Source organism: Typopeltis vanoorti, chromosome 26 (genome assembly GCF_054136105.1).
Source record: "Typopeltis vanoorti isolate ZY-2024b chromosome 26, IOZ_Tvanoo_1.0, whole genome shotgun sequence".
Taxonomy (NCBI): Eukaryota; Metazoa; Arthropoda; class Arachnida; order Uropygi; family Thelyphonidae; genus Typopeltis; species Typopeltis vanoorti.
This window is the reverse complement of record NC_143574.1, coordinates 8,556,458-8,574,183: the sequence shown is the minus strand read 5'-3', so window position 1 is coordinate 8,574,183 and position 17,726 is coordinate 8,556,458. Positions and strand designations below refer to the sequence as shown.

The window sequence follows — 17,726 nt, the reverse complement described above, 5'->3', positions numbered from 1 at the left end:
AAACTGTCATGAAGAGAGAAATGCCAAATGAACAGGCAGGATTTCGAAAAGGCAGAGGAACAAGAGATCAAATCGCCAATGTGAGATGGATAATAGAAAGAGCACAGGTATATCAAAGGAATGTCTGCCTTTGTTTCCTTAACTATAGCAAGACTTTTGACTCTGTCGATCATGTGAAACTGTGGAATGTGTTAAGAACAATGGGTGTACCAGAGCATTTCCTTATCCTTCTGAGGAATCTTTATTATGAACAAGAAACGACTGTCCGAGCAGGTCTTGGAGAAACTTAGTATTTCACAATAGGTAAGCGGGTGCGACAAAGATGTATTTTATCTCCGTACTTTTAACTTTTACAGCAAATTTATTTTAAGAATGGCAGGGCTGAATGTGTCTTCGGTTAGAATTAAAATTGGTGGAAGAAACATTAATAATTTGAGGTACGCAAATGATACCACCTTGCTAGCAGAATGCAAAGAAGATTGGGAGGAATATATTATGTAAGTTAAAGAAGAAAGTGCTAAATATGGTCTTAAACTTTACCTCAAAAATACAAAAGTTATGGCAAAATGTGAACTTAATGATTTTGAAGTAGATGGGAGAAAATGGAAGCAGTTAACAATTTTGTGCTCCTAGGAATCTGAATTGATAGAGATGGTTATTGTATACTGAAGAATTAGAAGATTATTACTCAGAAAGAAAGAAATGACAAATTCAAGCAAGATCTTTAAAGATATTAGCTTCGCAAAAAAAATCAGAATAGTGAAAGCAATGGTATTCCCTTTGATACTGTATGGATGTAAAAGTTGGACCCTGAGAAAGAGTGAAAGAAGGAAGATTGATGCATTTAAATTATGAGATTGGAGATGCTTACTAAGAATACCATGGACTGCAAAGCAAACCAATAAATCAGTGATAGACAGAATAAAGACAGATTTCTCCCTCGAAGCTATGATCATCAAGCAAAAATTGTCATATTTCAGACATATTATGAAAGCAGATGAGAGTCTGGTGATGATGCTTGCTAAAGTTGATGGAAGCAGAAGAAGAGGAAGACCAAGAATTAGATGGGTGGATGGAATTAAAGAATCAACTGGAATGTGCTTGGAAATTCTGAAAGATATGACCAGTGATAGATCTGAATGGAGAACGTATGTTCATAGAATCACCAGGAAAACGACTCGATGGAACATCACAATACAGCAACAACAACCAGCCAACTTTTGGTATGAAAAAGCTGTTTCCTAAAAAAACTCTAATTTCTTCAGCCTGAAGTTGGGTTATTGTGTACTGCTTTTCCAGAGGTACAAATATCTTCATCATGAAGATGAGTAAAAATATGGCGACCAGCGATTTTTTTTTTCTTGGAAAGCAGCGAAAATGGGATAGGTTGTTGGAGTTGGTTGTCTGTTCATCTGTAAATGAGTTTAAAGAATTGTCAGGATAGTTGTTACGGTATAAGCTCTTCCTATGGAAGCACTATATTTCGGTCCCTAAACGCAAGAAACTATGCACAATTAAAACCAAAAACTGTGTGTATATATTGTCTTTGTTGCTTACGTCTGCTCTGGGAATAGTATATATAATATGCATTTTGCGAATGAGGATTAATGTTGTCCTTTTATATTGTGTCTTCGTCCACTCAAGTGATGATAATAATGATTATTGATAAGAATAATGAATAAATGCCCTCTCTCGATGAGTTTTGGAACCCTGGTGGTGTCACATAATAATAATAATAATAATAATAATAAATGAACTCTGCATACGGCATGCAGCAATTTGCATGAAGCAGGGTGTCGCTCAAATGCAGATTTAAATTATTATTATTATTATTATTATTATTATTATTATTATTATTATTATTATGGTGTCGAGTGGAGTGATATGATTAATTCATTCAATCCAATATCCTTGGAGGGTAATGGATGGCAATGCTGTAGGTAATGAAATTCCAACTGAGGCTCGGCTATTGCTGTTACCCTCCTGCTATGATCAGAGCTTTAATAGCTGAATAATATCATATCCCTACACTGTCCTCTACAGATAACGGGGAAGATGAAAAGCATTCCTGCTTCGCCCCTTTAAGCCAGTCCTTATAAGGACTAATTATTGTTATTTGACACCTCCAGGGAGTCCAAAGACTCATCGAGGGAGAGTGTGCCAATAGCATAGAACGATTGGTCTCCTTCCAACTACTTTTTTGCACCACTTCCAAAGTAATAACGTCTGTTGAAATATTGTAGTAGTCTTCATTTTTCTTAAGTAACAAGTTTATTCCATGGTCAAAATCATTTCCATAATTTTGAATAAAAAATGAATAAATTTTAATTGTTATTTAAATGAAATACTTATTTCTACATAAAATTTGGTTTTCCAAATGATTTAATATATACTACAATTACCATTACATAATTGTAAAAGATGATGATCCTAAACAATATATTTTTTAAAAGATCAGTATTACTTTTTAATAAAGGACCTGTTATTAAATTTATATACGGTATTATGCAAGTACGAATGGAGCGTAAAGTGATTCAAATAACATTATCCCGCCAGTATGGTGTGCAAGTGTTTGGTATGGGAAAACGAAGTAGCGAGTGCTTTCGAGAGAATTATTATTTTCTGTGGTTTCGAAATAATATTGACATTATTGGATTACAATGGGAAGTAATAACTATTTTACTTAGGGATTTGTGTTGCATATAAACAACATAATCTGAATCTAATTACCGGTATTATGTTCTATATCATACGAAAACGTTGAGTAGACCGGGAAGCTCTCGAGAAGTATGACATGAAGATGTATGATAAAAGGTAAACTTTATGTTATCAGTATATTTTATAACTTAAAGGCGATTTGTTTATTTTTCTGAGAGAATAATGATTATCACTTTTAACCAAATTCATTATTAGTTATACCTTCGAATTTTCGAAAATATCTCCGTTCTATGTTTAACCATTACGTAATTGTCATGACTTTACTGAGCGTGTGCTGTAGTCTTAACGTAAGAGGTGATGGCGGTTTCGACGGTCTTGGCTATCACTGCCTATGTTGCCAGTATCTCGTACTTATTGCTGTGATATGTGTTATCTTACATTATGTGAAAGAAGGATGATGCTGCCTTATGAATGTAGGCTAGGAAAGTCTTGATTAGAGTCATTTATTTACATAAGTAGTTTAAAATATTATATTTAAGTTAGGGAGAAAGCTGCTGTCAAGGTCATGTGACCGAAAGTGACCAATGAGAGCTTCACATTTGGCCGTCCTCTTATAAAGAGGTGTCCTTGTGTTGCTGCGTAGCCATTACGGGAGAAGGGTGGTATTTTAACCCAATAGTTATCCGGTGAGATTATGGATGCGAAAAATCATCCGGCATCACAGGGATATCAACAGTCAACTCATAATAACAACAAAGGGTACTGTGCACTTATTTCTAATTTTTAGAGACCGTTTTATTTCATATTAGCGCATGCATTAGTCGGTGGTGGTGGTGTTGCCTGTGGTGTTCTCTATATACTGAGCAGTAATAACGTTCGGTAAGCCTAGCCTAGGCTTGTAATGTCTTATGAAGTCGTATAGATGTTTAAATGCTTATTGCTCAGGTGCATATAGGAGGTCGAGATAGTTTCGTAGAGGTGTGTATTATTAATTCTTAATTCCTGAATGTTTTTCATTCGACTTATATAAAATATTTCTAGGCCTTTAAAGTAATCGTGCGATTCAGCCGCACACTGGGGGGACGCGTTGCTACCTTGCTTGTGTTGATCGCGTACTGCGCGCGAATGGACTCGTCTCTTGCGATTATGATTAACCCGCCAAGGCGCCATTTTCCGCTGTTTTTGAGCAAGAAATAGATTGAATTCTGGTATTCGATATCAGAAATGTATGAAATTGTTGATCATTTATCTTTTAATTACAAATGCGGATTTACGATTTCACTTAGCCTCAAGACGTGGTGAAGCACACACTGCCTTCACCGGTGTGTTGGCGAAATGGTACAGGAATCAGTGTTAGTAAACAAAACGACAACTTCCGTTATGTATTATTACGCGTAGTTGAGTATGTTGTGGTTCCATGCGTGTGTGTTTTTAAGTAATAAGTTGACGCTCATGTCAATAACAGCATTGGATTAATCGTTAAATAACACGAAAAAAAGTTGAAAATTTTTTTGTTTAACACGATTTTAATAAAATACCATCCCATGTTTTAGGTCGTTGCTTGCGCCTCACAGTAGTATTGACACTCTTGAAGTTCAGGAGGCCGAGATAGTTGTGTAGGGATGTGTTAATAATTAAAAATGACATATAAAATATTTCCGGACTTTTAAAAATATATAATGTGCACATATATATCATTGTTTAATTTTGATTATATATGATCAGGATATGTTTGTGTGTATATATAACCGGCGTGTGCACACATGCACATTTAAAGATTTCTCAGTACTTTATAAACTGTTGACTGCAAAATTATCATATTAGAAATTTCAACCCTAAAACATTAATGCAATATACATTAATTTCCCACTTGATTCATTACCGAATGAATACTTTAAAGAGTTGCTCAGTCACGTGTTATCGAGAACTTAAATCTGCGGAAGTACAACTTTCATTTGGTCGAGGAGGGGAGAAAAAAAAGCCTGCGCACATATAGGAGAAATTCTAAATGGTATCTGGAAATTGTTGAATAACTATTGAAAATTGACTTTTCTCAGCAAAATGTTCAAGAGAAACTGGCTTTCAGAGTGGAGTTTAGAATAGTGACTGCTTGGCGCACATTTTTGTATGATGATTTCGTGAAGAAAAATGCCATCTATTGTACTTCAATAATATATTTTGCATTCTTAAATTCATCATGTCCTGTAATTGAGTCTCATTGGTCTTGAAGCAGTAATCATTAGGTGTATAATTTAGTGAGTGGCTAAAGGATGTCATTAGCTTCATTTTCAGGCTATTTTCAAATCAAAGACTTTTTTTAACCTTAGCATTAAAAAAATATTGCAATATATCAGTAATTGTTATTACATGATTCCTCTGATAAATTCAATTCATTACAGGCGATCATGCTATTCACTGCTTTCTGGCATCCCCTAATGGTATTTTTCTCTGTTAATTGCATGTGTTTGCTGGCTGATTTGTCTGTATGTGGGATGAAAGAAACAGTTTTGGGGAAGTAAACCATGATACCTTAGTATATATAGGGCATGCTTGATTTAAGAATGTGAATTAATCACTGAATCACAAGAATGCTCAATGGGCACTAGATGTAGTGTGTAGAGATGGGGGACAGTAGCATAGTGTAAAGTAGTGAAAACACAGTTTCTGGGAAGTAAAATTCTGTTACATGAGGAATCATGTAATAACAATTCAGTAATTGTTATTACATGATTCCTCTGATAAATTCAATTCATTACAGGCGATCATGCTATTCACTGCTTTCTGGCATCCCCTAATGGTATTTTTCTCTGTTAATTGCATGTGTTTGCTGGCTGATTTGTCTGTATGTGGGATGAAAGAAACAGTTTTGGGGAAGTAAACCATGATACCTTAGTATATATAGGGCATGCTTGATTTAAGAATGTGAATTAATCACTGAATCACAAGAATGCTCAATGGGCACTAGATGTAGTGTGTAGAGATGGGGGACAGTAGCATAGTGTAAAGTAGTGAAAACACAGTTTCTGGGAAGTAAAATTCTGCTACCTCTGTTTAAGATCAGATATAGGACATGTTGGATTTAAGAATGTGAATTAATGATTGAATCACTAGAAAACTATTAGTGGGCACTAGATGATGTAGTGTGTGGAGATGTGGAGTTAGTTTATAGATAGAGAATAAGTAGTGTAGTTGATGGGTTATATGATATAGAGTCCAGTATGATGAACCTGGAGAGGATAAAGAGAGATTGTAAAATGCTTGATAAATGATGCTAACTTATTTAAATGAGTTTATCCTAATTATATTGTTTTTAGCATGTATATAAATTGAAATAAATGATAATAGTTCATCTACTCTCCTGCTAATAATTTCACTCAAAATTCTTTGAAATATACAAAAATTATAACATTTGTAGATAGTGCTAAGAACTAAGTAATAAGGGAAAAAAATGTTGCCATTTTCAAATTATCCAGTAGGGAAGTGTAAAATTTGTTAGTACCGCTCGTCCACCTTCTCTGAACTATGACAAACGAAAAAGTAACTGTACCAGTTCATTAGTTCTCCACAAGTGTTGTTCTGTTTGCTTTGTCATTCAAGCAGAAACTGCAGTGCCACATTACAGTGATATCTTTAAGATTAGCATTTATTGAAATTTGATATATTTACTGACATTTTTCATGTCATTTCAGTTTTGGTTTCATTTGGACCACTTTTAGTAGCAACATTTGACACAATTTAGAAATTATACAAAGTAATACTCAGGTCTGGCTGGATTGAATTTAATAAAATTTTCTAGTTAGGATCTCCACTAAAATTTGTCAAGTCAACTCAGGTAAGTTAGACCATTTTTATGAATTGTGAATTATATTTATGAAATCTGGCATTTAAATTCTCTGCTTGATCAAATTATTTCAACATTTTTGTTCTCATCTCAAGTTTGATTTTAATTGGGCCATTTTTAGTGACCGAACTATCTGATATGCCTACAGTACAAGCCAAGAAAATCTCTAGGTTCAGTTATTCTGATTTCATAATACAAGATTGATATAATGAATCTTACTTCAAATGTGTCCAGTCATTTCTATAGTTTCTTCTTATTGTAGATATAGTATATATTCTGTTTTTAACAATATCTGGAGCACCAGCTGAAGAAATTGCAATTTTTAGCCTCACTGTGCAATTATCCAAGTTTTCTGTTGTCCTTTTAAGGATTTAAAAGTGCATCTGGCTGACATAATGATTCCTCTGATTTAATTATCAGCTTACAGAGAGAGAGAGAATGAAGGAAAATAATCTTAGACTTTCAAAATGGTTTTTATTTTACTTTATTTTTTTCTAATTCAGTTATTAGTATAATTTATCTTTCAGGGAAATTTTTCATCATCATCAAATTCCTGACATGTATCCTCTAGGGTGTACAGGATATGATAGTACTACATGAAAAACTTACATCATTGCTAACTTCCTATCTACAATTTTCCTCCAAATCAATCTGTTATCCGTCAAGACTCCAATATTATCAGATGTTATATATCTGTCTTCTAAGGCACTTTTTACTGTATCAATCCACCTATACCTTGATCTTCCTTTGGGTCTTTTTCCTGCCAACCTGGCAGAGAACACTTGTTTTGCTAATCTTTCGTCTCCCATTCTGTTTAAGTGACCATGCCACCTGAGATTAGCTCTACTAACACATTCCTGGATGTTAACAATGTTAAGTTCTTTCATAATATCCTCGTTTTTAATGTGATATTGCCATTGATGCCATCTGTTCACTCCCCTAACCTTTCTCAGGACTCTCATATCTGTGGTCTCTAGTCTTTGGTGAAATTTTATTTGAATGGAAATTCAAGAAATGTATGCAAGGAAAGAAATTATGGTGTACTGTCATTAAAAGAAAAAAGTGCACTTCATTATTGAGACCAAAGACATCTCAGGCGGCCACTCTGCACCATATTCATTAATGTTAATTTTGTATATTGTATGGCTGAAAAACCTGAATTTCCATAAGAGAAAAGCACTGCTAGTACTTCCTTACAAGATTAAGATTGGTTAACTTGCCTTTGATTAAAAATTCCATATAATGTTCACAGACATTACCACAAGAACTTTTTGTGTTTGTGTACAGTAAATTTAATTTTGTTGTATTTTTTTTGTTTGCAATTAAAATGATTTAATTACAGAAAAAAAAATCTAATCATAATGAAAAAGGGACTTTTTATCTTCAAGCAGTTGTGGTTCGAGACTGCTATAACAGAATTATGAAGCATTGAAAACTACTGCCGTGTATTCCCTTTACCAGATTGATGTTCGGATCAAAACTTCGTATAATTGTTTATCTACAATAAACTTATGTTGATTGTTGATATTTCTATTTCTGTAAAAACTGGCATGCCTGCTCATTACTCAGATATATCAAGTAGTGGTACTTGTAAAAAAAAAAAAAAAAAAAACTGTTTAATCAAACTCATGACAGTCATTCATTTTAGCATAAGATGAATATTCTGGAAGTCAGTATTTATTTTATCATTTTATACAAGTAATATTTTAGAGGTGCATTTGTAGTTGTGATGCATTGCAGTTGGTAGTAGCAGAACAACCATCGTCTTGGCACTTATTGGATAAGCACAAACGAGTAAAGTTGCTTTTTGTTTGCCATCAGAATGAATTGCATAACAATAGTGAAGTATGTATTACTAGCAAATTTCACATTCTAATATTTGGATAATCTGAACAAAGGGAAGTTTTTTCCTTGTAAATGATAGTTTCGTTATTTCAGAACTGTACCATTAAATAAAATCTATACCTTGAACTAGAAGTTATCTTTTAAGTAGTCAGCTACTAACATTTATTTATTATTATTCACGGTCTTCCAATAAGTCTCCTTTAGTCATTCATCTTAAAATATCTGTTACATCCCTCCTTGAACATATTCACCGAAGATACATGCACTACATCTAATGGTCCATTTCCTGAATATCCACAATTATATTAATATCCACACACAATTAATTGAGTGCAACCTTCACCAGCCATAAGCTGCTAAACCTCATTTATGTGTACTCTAAGGTTCTTTTATTGAGTGTTTCTGTCATACATCCACAGCTAAACTTTTTGAAGTCTCTAATTCCTTTCATCTGCCCTCATGATTCCATAAGCCAGTTATCATTTTGGTTACCTGTCACACAATCTTTTCAACTTTCTCATCACCTAGGAACCCAGGTGACCATACCTGCACACAGTAAGTTTAATTATGGTCTTATCATAATTGAACTACTGTGTGGGAGAATAGGTTCTCTTTGTAAAGTGGGAGAATAAGTTCTTTTTTTTTCAAGTTAGTGTTCTCTTGAACAGTGCAGTTCTTGCCTGTGATTTTCTTCTCTTTGAAATGCATAACCTTACACACTTGGCAATTGAAATATTTGTTATCCATATAAACCATTTTGTTCAGGTCAACCTGCAGGGATTCTTTATCACCTTATCAGCAAATAACTGGATAGACCAATCTCATTACCATTAATATGCAAGTTAAATAGTGCCTAAATACATAATTCTGTGTGACACTAGCAGTTGCCCAACCCTTATATATTGCTTTCCGATATTTGTCAGGCAGAACTCTGATCGTGAAGTTTATTTTGATTGCTCATGTTTTTTGAGTTACAACAACCTCACATGGAAATTTCAGATGTCTTGGCAAACTCCAAATGCATCATGACATATTAAGCACCTCTGTAGCACAGTTGGAAGAATAATGGTATATTGCACCCTTCAGTTGGAAAAGACCTAAGTTTGATTCTCGTCATTACAAGAGGAATCTGTATATGGACTTTTTGATGTGAAGGTCACTTAGCCAATTTCATATGGAAGCAGCAGGGTTTTTTTCCCCTGAAAACTCTGGTTTTTCATCCTGCGTACAGGCAAATTGGCCTTCAGAATGCACACAATTTACAGATAAAAAAAAATACCATTGGTGGTGGATGGTAAATGACATTGATGATAGTTGTGTGCAGTGCAAGAATTAAGTAGTAAGGGAGATGGTTAGATGTGTGGAATAGAGCACCCTCCCATGATGAGTCCTTGGAGGTGTCACATAATATCATTTCCATTATCCAACTTGGCTGTCGCCCTATAACAGAATATGAGTGGATTGCTATGGGAAGACTTACTTTTAACAAAACTATGCTGTCTTTTGTCGAAGTTCCTAGTACAACTTTGGATGTGACTCCTAATCAGTCTCTCCAATATCTTGACGATTATACTAGAGATACTGATTGGTCTGTAGACTTTGCCGCATTAATTCTACATCGACTCTTGTATACTAAGACTCAGTTTGAACAACTATGTCAGGAGCATTACTATCTGTTGCACATTCCTATTAGCATCCTTGCCAATATTCTATCCAATCCTAATTACTGGGTTGAATCCAAATCTTAACCCATCCATCTCTATTCATCCATTTCTCTCTTGGCATCAAGCTAATCATTGTATGTTACAATTTTTCACCATTTGTATTCACTAAGGCTGCAGATGGTGGGAAACTGTTGTATACCTTTTCATTATCATTCTTCTTTTTACTTGATGCATAGATAAAATTCGTTAGACACTTTCTAACTACTTCTTCATGCACTGGTAATCTCCCAGATTATGTTTGGATGCAAAGATTCTTTATAATAGCTTTTCATCTGATGGTCTCCCCTTTTAAAACTAGGTACATGTGGCTTGTATTAATAGCTGTATTTTGGAATGGAATTTCAGAAAGTTCAGCTTAGTCTTGTGGTATATCCTATTCATAGTTTACTTCATATCACAATAAATTACCATACAAGATTGATAAGGAATGGAAGTGACGACAAGATTCAAAAACATTCTCAAAAGCTTTGCCCTGAAAACCAAGCATTCTGTATTATATACTACCATCCTCTCCTATTAAGATTATGATTACTGCTACCATAAGTTATGGAAGGGTTGGTAAGAGTATAGAAGATAAATATCTGAAAGCTGTAATGTTTTTTAAGGCTATTGAAAAGCTTAGAAATGGAAGAAAGAGTACTCTAAAAGGAATCAAAGATGATAAAGCTGACACATGAAAATTAAAGATAAGGATATCTTAGATGTCTGGAGTAATTACTTTGAAAGACTGTTAAACAAAACAAGCAGTAACATAACAATAGAAAATATTCAAGATTATTGATAGGACTGCATATCAATATTTGGAATAGAAAAGTTATCACAAACCTGAAATGTGTAAAGGCAGTTGTAGTTTATGATATTAAACCAGAAATGTTCAAATTTGGTGGTATAAAAGATTCCAGATGATTTGAATAAAGCTCTCATAGTTCCCTTCTATAAAAAGAGGAATACATCTGAATGTGAAAATTACAGAAGAATTTCTCTACTTAGTTCCAGTAATATTTTCAGCCATTGAGAAGAGGTGAAGAAAAATTGTGGAATAGAAACTCGGAGGAAAACAAGCTGGATTCGGACCAAATAGAGGTTGTCAAGGCCAGATTTTCTTAAGACAAATAGTTGAGAAATCATGGGAATATAACATGGTTCTGTGCCTTTTTGTAAATCTAGAAAAGGCATATAATGAGGTGCCCAGAGAAAAGCATTTTCAAAATGCTATAATTCTATGGGTAAATAGAACATTATAGAGAATAATACAGTCTATATTTTAGTTATAACTTTGCAGTTAGAATTGAAGAAAATACAGGAAGATTGTTTGCAAAAGCAGGTGTAGGACAAGGATGCATATTATCTCCACTCTTATTTATTATCTATATGGATTGCATTTTGGAAAAAAGTTGCATCAAAACAACATTAGAATCAGAGATATCAAACTTATCTCTTTCATTTATGCATATGATGATATACTCCTGAACACATCCAGGACAAGTCTGGTACTCTAACTGAATTGAAGAATAGCTGTAACAAATTTGGCATGAAAATCAGCAATAAAACAACCAAAACTATGAAAATAGACCAGAACATAAAAAACTTCAGCTGTATTTTCTGTGGAGAACTTGCAGAAGTAAAATCTTTCAGCTAATTAGTCAGTTTTTGCTGAAGGTGACAAATTAAATTTGAAATAGCCAACAGAATAGCAAAACTGCAGAATGTATAATTCTGATGTACTGAAAAAATTTATATTGGCCTCATTGTTATTTTGATTTTAATACAAAAAATGCAACCATAAAAAAATTGACATACTATACTTATTGCTTATTTTTAAAGAGCTGGACACACAGAAATCAGTATTTTGAAAAACAATTTTCAGAAGAGAATTTGAAAAGCCTTGAGATCAGGTGCATTGGATGTGTCTACTTCTGGTTTGTTCAGGTGTAATTCAGAATGTAGTTCAATATTGTCAGAACACGCAATCATTGTTGGGACATTGCTTGCCTGAGGCTGTCTTCTCAGTTTATTATAACATGCCTACTTTATAGTTCCACACATTCACCTTCTTACTCAAAGTTCTCACATACATTGTCGACCTTCAAGGCAAAACTGCAGAATCACTCTAATTTTTTAGGTGGCAGATGGAATTTCATTGCCTAGTGAGAACACTGCCCTATATATATATATTAGGATAACGAAGTTATTTTATAAACTTGGTTATTTTAACTCCTAATTCCAAGTATGCAAACAATTAAGTTTGCGCCTGAAACAAATACTAAGAATAGTGATCAGAGCTTTACTCACCTTTACAATGATGGTACAACACCAGGGCAACTCATTGTAAAGGTGAGTAAAGCTCTGATCACTATTCTTAGTATTTTCCCATAATGTAAAGCACATCTCACTAGAAGATGTATACTGCAATGTATTATGGGTGGGGTCACTACCCAGACCGGTTTCAACCTCAAAACAGAACAATAACTTGCTTGTCTGTGCTCGTCAAAGTATTCTTCAGTAACCAAGTGATTTAGTGAGCTGATTTAGCCACTTTTGCAATGTGCCTCCTAAACTTCAACTCCCTATCCACCAACACTCCCAAATCCCTGGCCTCGTCAATCTCCTGGAGTACAGTTCCAGCAATGTGGTATACTGCTACTAATCTTTTCACTCGAAAATGCATAATCTTACATTTTGCCACATTAAATTGACATCCATCCTCCTTATCCCAGTCCTCCAATCTATCCAAATCATCCTGCAAAATTTTGACATCATGTGTATTCACTATTGCTCTACCCATGTTTGCATCATCAGCAAAGAAATGAACAGTTCCTCTCAGATCCTTTCCTATATCGTTAATGAACAAATTAAATAGTAGTGGTCCAAGAACAGAACCCTGCTGCACACCACTAGTCACAGGCTGTCTTTTGGACTCTACTCCTGAATAAACTACTTTGTAATATCTCTCCATCAACCACTCTCCTATCCATCTCAACAACCCTATATCCAGCCATATATGCTGCAGTTTGTTGATTAGAATTCCATGTGGTATCCTGTCAAAGGCCTTAGCAAGGTCCAGCAGCATCACTGTAAACCCATTTATAACACAGCCGTCACTGTGTTATAAAATGTGAGCAAGTTACTGAGGCATGATCTAACCTTCATAAAACCATGCTGTCCTCCCATTTTCATCTATCCATTCCTGTATTTTTCTCTTGACTACTTTCTCCAAGACCTTGACAACGACTCCTGATATGCTGATTGGTCGGTAATTTGCAACAGCAGTCTTGGAACCTCCTTTATGCAGTGGAACTATTTTCCCCTCTTTCCACCCCCTCAGGACTAACCCAGACCTGAAACTCAAATTAAACAAAAATGGTCAAGGGTACTGACAATTCTTTTGCCGCTTCACGTACGATCCGAGCTGGTATACCATCCAATCCCACAGCTGTATTCACATTAAGGTTTTGTAATGGACTATTTACCTCCACTTCATTCACCACAATTCCGGTATAAGCTATTGGTTCCTTCATTCCTGCAATTCACCACCTGGATGAACTGTACTCTTGCAAAGTGCTCGCTCAGTAATTATATCAACTAATTCAGTTACCTCCCTTCCATCGGCATTCCTTAAACTCATTCTGCCATATACATTTTTTCTTTTACTTGCAGCATATCGAAAAAGTTGAAATATTTATCTCAGTTGTAATATTATATAATGATAATCTTCCTTGTTTTATCCATTAGATGTATCTGTCTATGCAATCCTCGTCAGATGCTGATGAGTAGCATCCCTCAGTTGTGTATTTTGTTCTGTTCACTGCTACCTCACACCAAAACTGCCTCAAATTCATTGCTTGTATTTTACTACCACCACCACCACCATCGCAAATTTCTACTCTGGTTATATGTGAGTCTTCTGCAGTCATTAGCAAAACTCATAATTCCTGTCTTGTATTCCTCCTTAAGCATGCTGAACACCATCACATTCTATTCTTGTAATGATATTTTCCTCTGTCATCAGGTGCCAGTGAAATCTCGTGACATCTACCACTGCCTTTATTCCTGTTGTTTCTGGCATTGTTGCTTCATCAGCACTACTGTGCTGATGAAGTGTTCAGGTAACTCGTAAAACATGGTCATCATTCACTTTCAGTCTCTTAATTTAATTTGTGCATCCATGTTCTCCTGCAACTAACCAACGTGAATTTTCCCTGGTTATTCATAATCACTCCTTCACTGAACGACAGTGTTGTTTTTTTTTCTTTTTCTTTCCAATCATGTAATACCAAATCCCATGAAGTATGATCTTTCCTTCAATTACATATCCTTTTGCCCATCAGTATCATCCTTTATGATTAACACATGCATTTCTTCTGCTGCATCTTTTGTCATCACAATTCTACTCCTCAGCTTGCACCTGTTATATGATGTAAACATTAACAATCTTGAATCTTTTACTGTACATTATCACCTTTCAAATCTTTTATTTGCAACCAACAGTCATATCATCTATTCATTTTGTTTCCTTACATATAGTCTTGACATGTCGTAAAACAAAGTTTTATGATGCTTGAAATGATATGAAAACATGGTTTCAGTTCTCGTTCATTTGGCACATCCCTAATCATGAAATTTACATATATCACCATCTTTTTTTTTCTGTTTCTGCTTTCTTCTATCCTTTACTTATTTCATTTCCTTTCTTTCTTCCTCCTCATTATCATCAAATTCCTGGTGTACTCCTCAAGGAGGTACTGGATACTATGATAGAAGTATATGTAAAGATTATATTATTGCTGCCTTTCTATTAATAATTTTCCTCTAAATTAGCCTGTTAATTGGCTCCAATATTGTTATCCTATATTTTGATCTTCTAAGGCATTTAGACTGCATCAATCCACCTAGCTTGGTCCTTCTCCTGAGTTGTTTTCCTAGTATGCTAAGTGTCTAGTTCATAATATCTTCATTTGTAATACTTTCACTCCTGTAATTTTTTTCTTGGAATTCTTGTATCTATTTTTAGTTTCCATTTTGATCAACTGTTTTATCTCTAACTCAACTCTCAGATCCATAAATCAAAATTGGTTTAAACACTATCTTGCATATAACTACCTTAGTGTTCTAGCTAATTTCTCTCTTATTCTGCATTAATTTATTCAGTTGTCTCTTACTATATCAAATTTGCTAATGCTGTTCTCTCTTTACATATTTAATTGGCCATCTTTACAAAAGTTTTGCTTAAATAGCTGAAATGTTTTATTTGTTCTATAGGTTTCCCATTTAGGATGCAGCTGAAGTTCCTGTTTATTTATAGTCTTTATTTTTTTTTTATTGATGATTTTTATACCAAATTTGTTATTGCAGTTATTCAGCGAATCCTAGTATTGGTTTTATTTAGGAATATAACATCATCTACATCAAGTAAAAAGCCAAGATTGACATCTCCAATTTTGTTATTGGTTCAACCATTGCTTTTTTCCCCCTTGAATGCAACATAACAGTACAGTGGTAGCTCGCTAATCCGAACTAATAAAAACCGTGCTCGTTCGGATTAGCGAAAAGTTCGGATCAACGAATTTTCCCCCAAGAGACAACAATAACTAGCGTTTAAGACAAAAATAATCAGATTGTAATGGTACATCAATTTAATTCTGTAAATAAATGAAGTAACTGATAGGAAAAAAGCTACTGTACTGTAATGTAAAAAATAAAAATTAATACCGCACACAAGCTTATTTTAGTAAAACATTTAGTTTGTATGTATCTGTATTGTTGAGGATTGTGATTTTATAAAATTGCATAGTTCAGTACATAATTAATTTGCGTAAAAATATCACTTTCTGGTACACAACACAAAAAAAGTTTCACAAAATAACACAAAAAAAGTTTTTTGATTTCTTTGTAAAAAAGTCACTGATTTTCTTTGGCTTTTTGGAAGCTAAACTTTTTTCAAATGCTTTTTCTCGGAGCTGCATTAGCAATAAAATTTTGTGGAAAGGCGTATCATTGTGCTTAGCCCATTCTGTACACACATTAAAACTGTCAACTGCCTCTTCATGTTTTACTTTTTTTCCTTCAAGTTCTTTATCGTCATCTAATTCATTCTGTAGCATGATATTTATAATTTCAGCATCTGATTTCATTTTGATTTCACTTTCGGTTCTACCTTTAATCCATTCCGTAACATCTGTTTGTGAAATTTCAACATCTGGATTTATATTTTTAACCAAATTATGCACGTTTTGAATTTCCTCTTTTTGTGTATCACCGTAGTTATACTGTGTTGTAATAATGATAAAATAAATAATAACAATAGTTAAAATAATAATTATTAAAAAAATGGTACACAAAATAATAATACGTCATAAATAAAAAATTGTTTCTTTCAATCCGCAGTTCGGATTACTGGAGAGTTCGGACTAAAGAGGTTCGGATTAGCGAGATACCACTGTATATATTTTTAAATGTACATAATAGTACATTTAGAAATTTGTTGTATTTGTTAAGATATTTGCTATATAAAATTATTCATATACATTTTATTTCTTTATAAAGCTGTGCAATAAATTTATACTGTGAGTTATATACTAATTTTGCTTTTTTTTATTCTGAAAACATCACAGTATGAAGTAAAAATATTGGTGTGTATATTATATATATATATTAGTTTTTTTTTTTCATATTTTTTTAAGTTTCAATTTCAGTTTTTTCTCCTGGCAACTGTCACATATTGTTTAACACACAAAAAAAAAACCTAGTTTCAATGTCCACCTTTGTCTCAAACCTGATTTGACATCAAACTCTATTACCTTCATTTTTAATCTCTGACTTGCAGCTTTATAGATTATATATTGTCCTATATGGGGAGGGAATGATGAATCTGTGATGTGTTGTTACCACATTTAGAAGTGATAACAACAGTTCACAGATTGACCACATTTTGACTGGAAGAAAACATCTTAAGGAAGTAACAAATTGTAAGGTAGTCCCAACAGATCAAGTGGCTTAGCAACATTCGGTGCTATGCACAGACTAAAATTAGGTCAAAGATAAGAACCTTTGTAAGCCATGGGATGAAGACAATTAAGTGGTTTAGCTTATAGTTTTTAAGGAGAGGATTTCCGATGGACTAGAAAGTGTACAAGATTGGTGGAGACATAATTCAAAAGCAATTCTGAGCTGTGCAATCAAGGTACTTGACAAAACATCTGGAAAGATTAGAGAGCAGAAGGAGGGTTGGTGTTGGAATAATAATGTACCAGAAGCAGTGATGGCTAAGAGGAAGGCAAAGCAGAAGTGGAATGAGTCAAAAGTTAAAGAGGACAGAGAGAGAAAGCGAGAAGCCAAGAGAGTTGTTGTGCAGGCGAAGGCCATGGCATATCAAGATCTTTATGATCAATTAGGAACAAAGGAAGGACAGAAAAATTTATCGATTGGCAAACTGTAGAAATAAGGCATCAAAGAACATCTTACATGTGAGACAGATCAAGGACTCTGGAGGAAGAGTATTAAGGAGGGATGTGGATATAAGAAACAGATGAAGAATATACTTTGAAGGGCTTTTAAATGAGGAAAATGCGAGGACTTACAGAGAAGATGGGCAGCCTTATGAGGGGATGGTGCAGAACATCAGTAGAGTGGAGGTGAAGGAGGCCATAAAGAGGATGAAG

General features: G+C 34.2%; 1 protein-coding gene across 6 annotated transcripts in view; it reads left to right on the top strand.

The window, feature by feature from the left end:
* Window positions 1-2,574: 2,574 nt before the first annotated feature.
* Window positions 2,575-17,726, top strand: part of LOC150092301 (homeotic protein female sterile-like) — a 579,681-nt gene continuing 564,529 nt past the window's right edge. For 3 of the 6 annotated variants that reach the window (XM_090415147.1, XM_090415152.1, XM_090415146.1), the window contains exon 1: window positions 3,144-3,417. In XM_090415147.1, the coding sequence (XP_090271273.1) occupies window positions 3,353-3,417 (65 nt within the window). In that variant the 5' untranslated portion in view covers window positions 3,144-3,352. The other 3 variants (XM_090415148.1, XM_090415149.1, XM_090415150.1) reach the window with 3 other exon arrangements.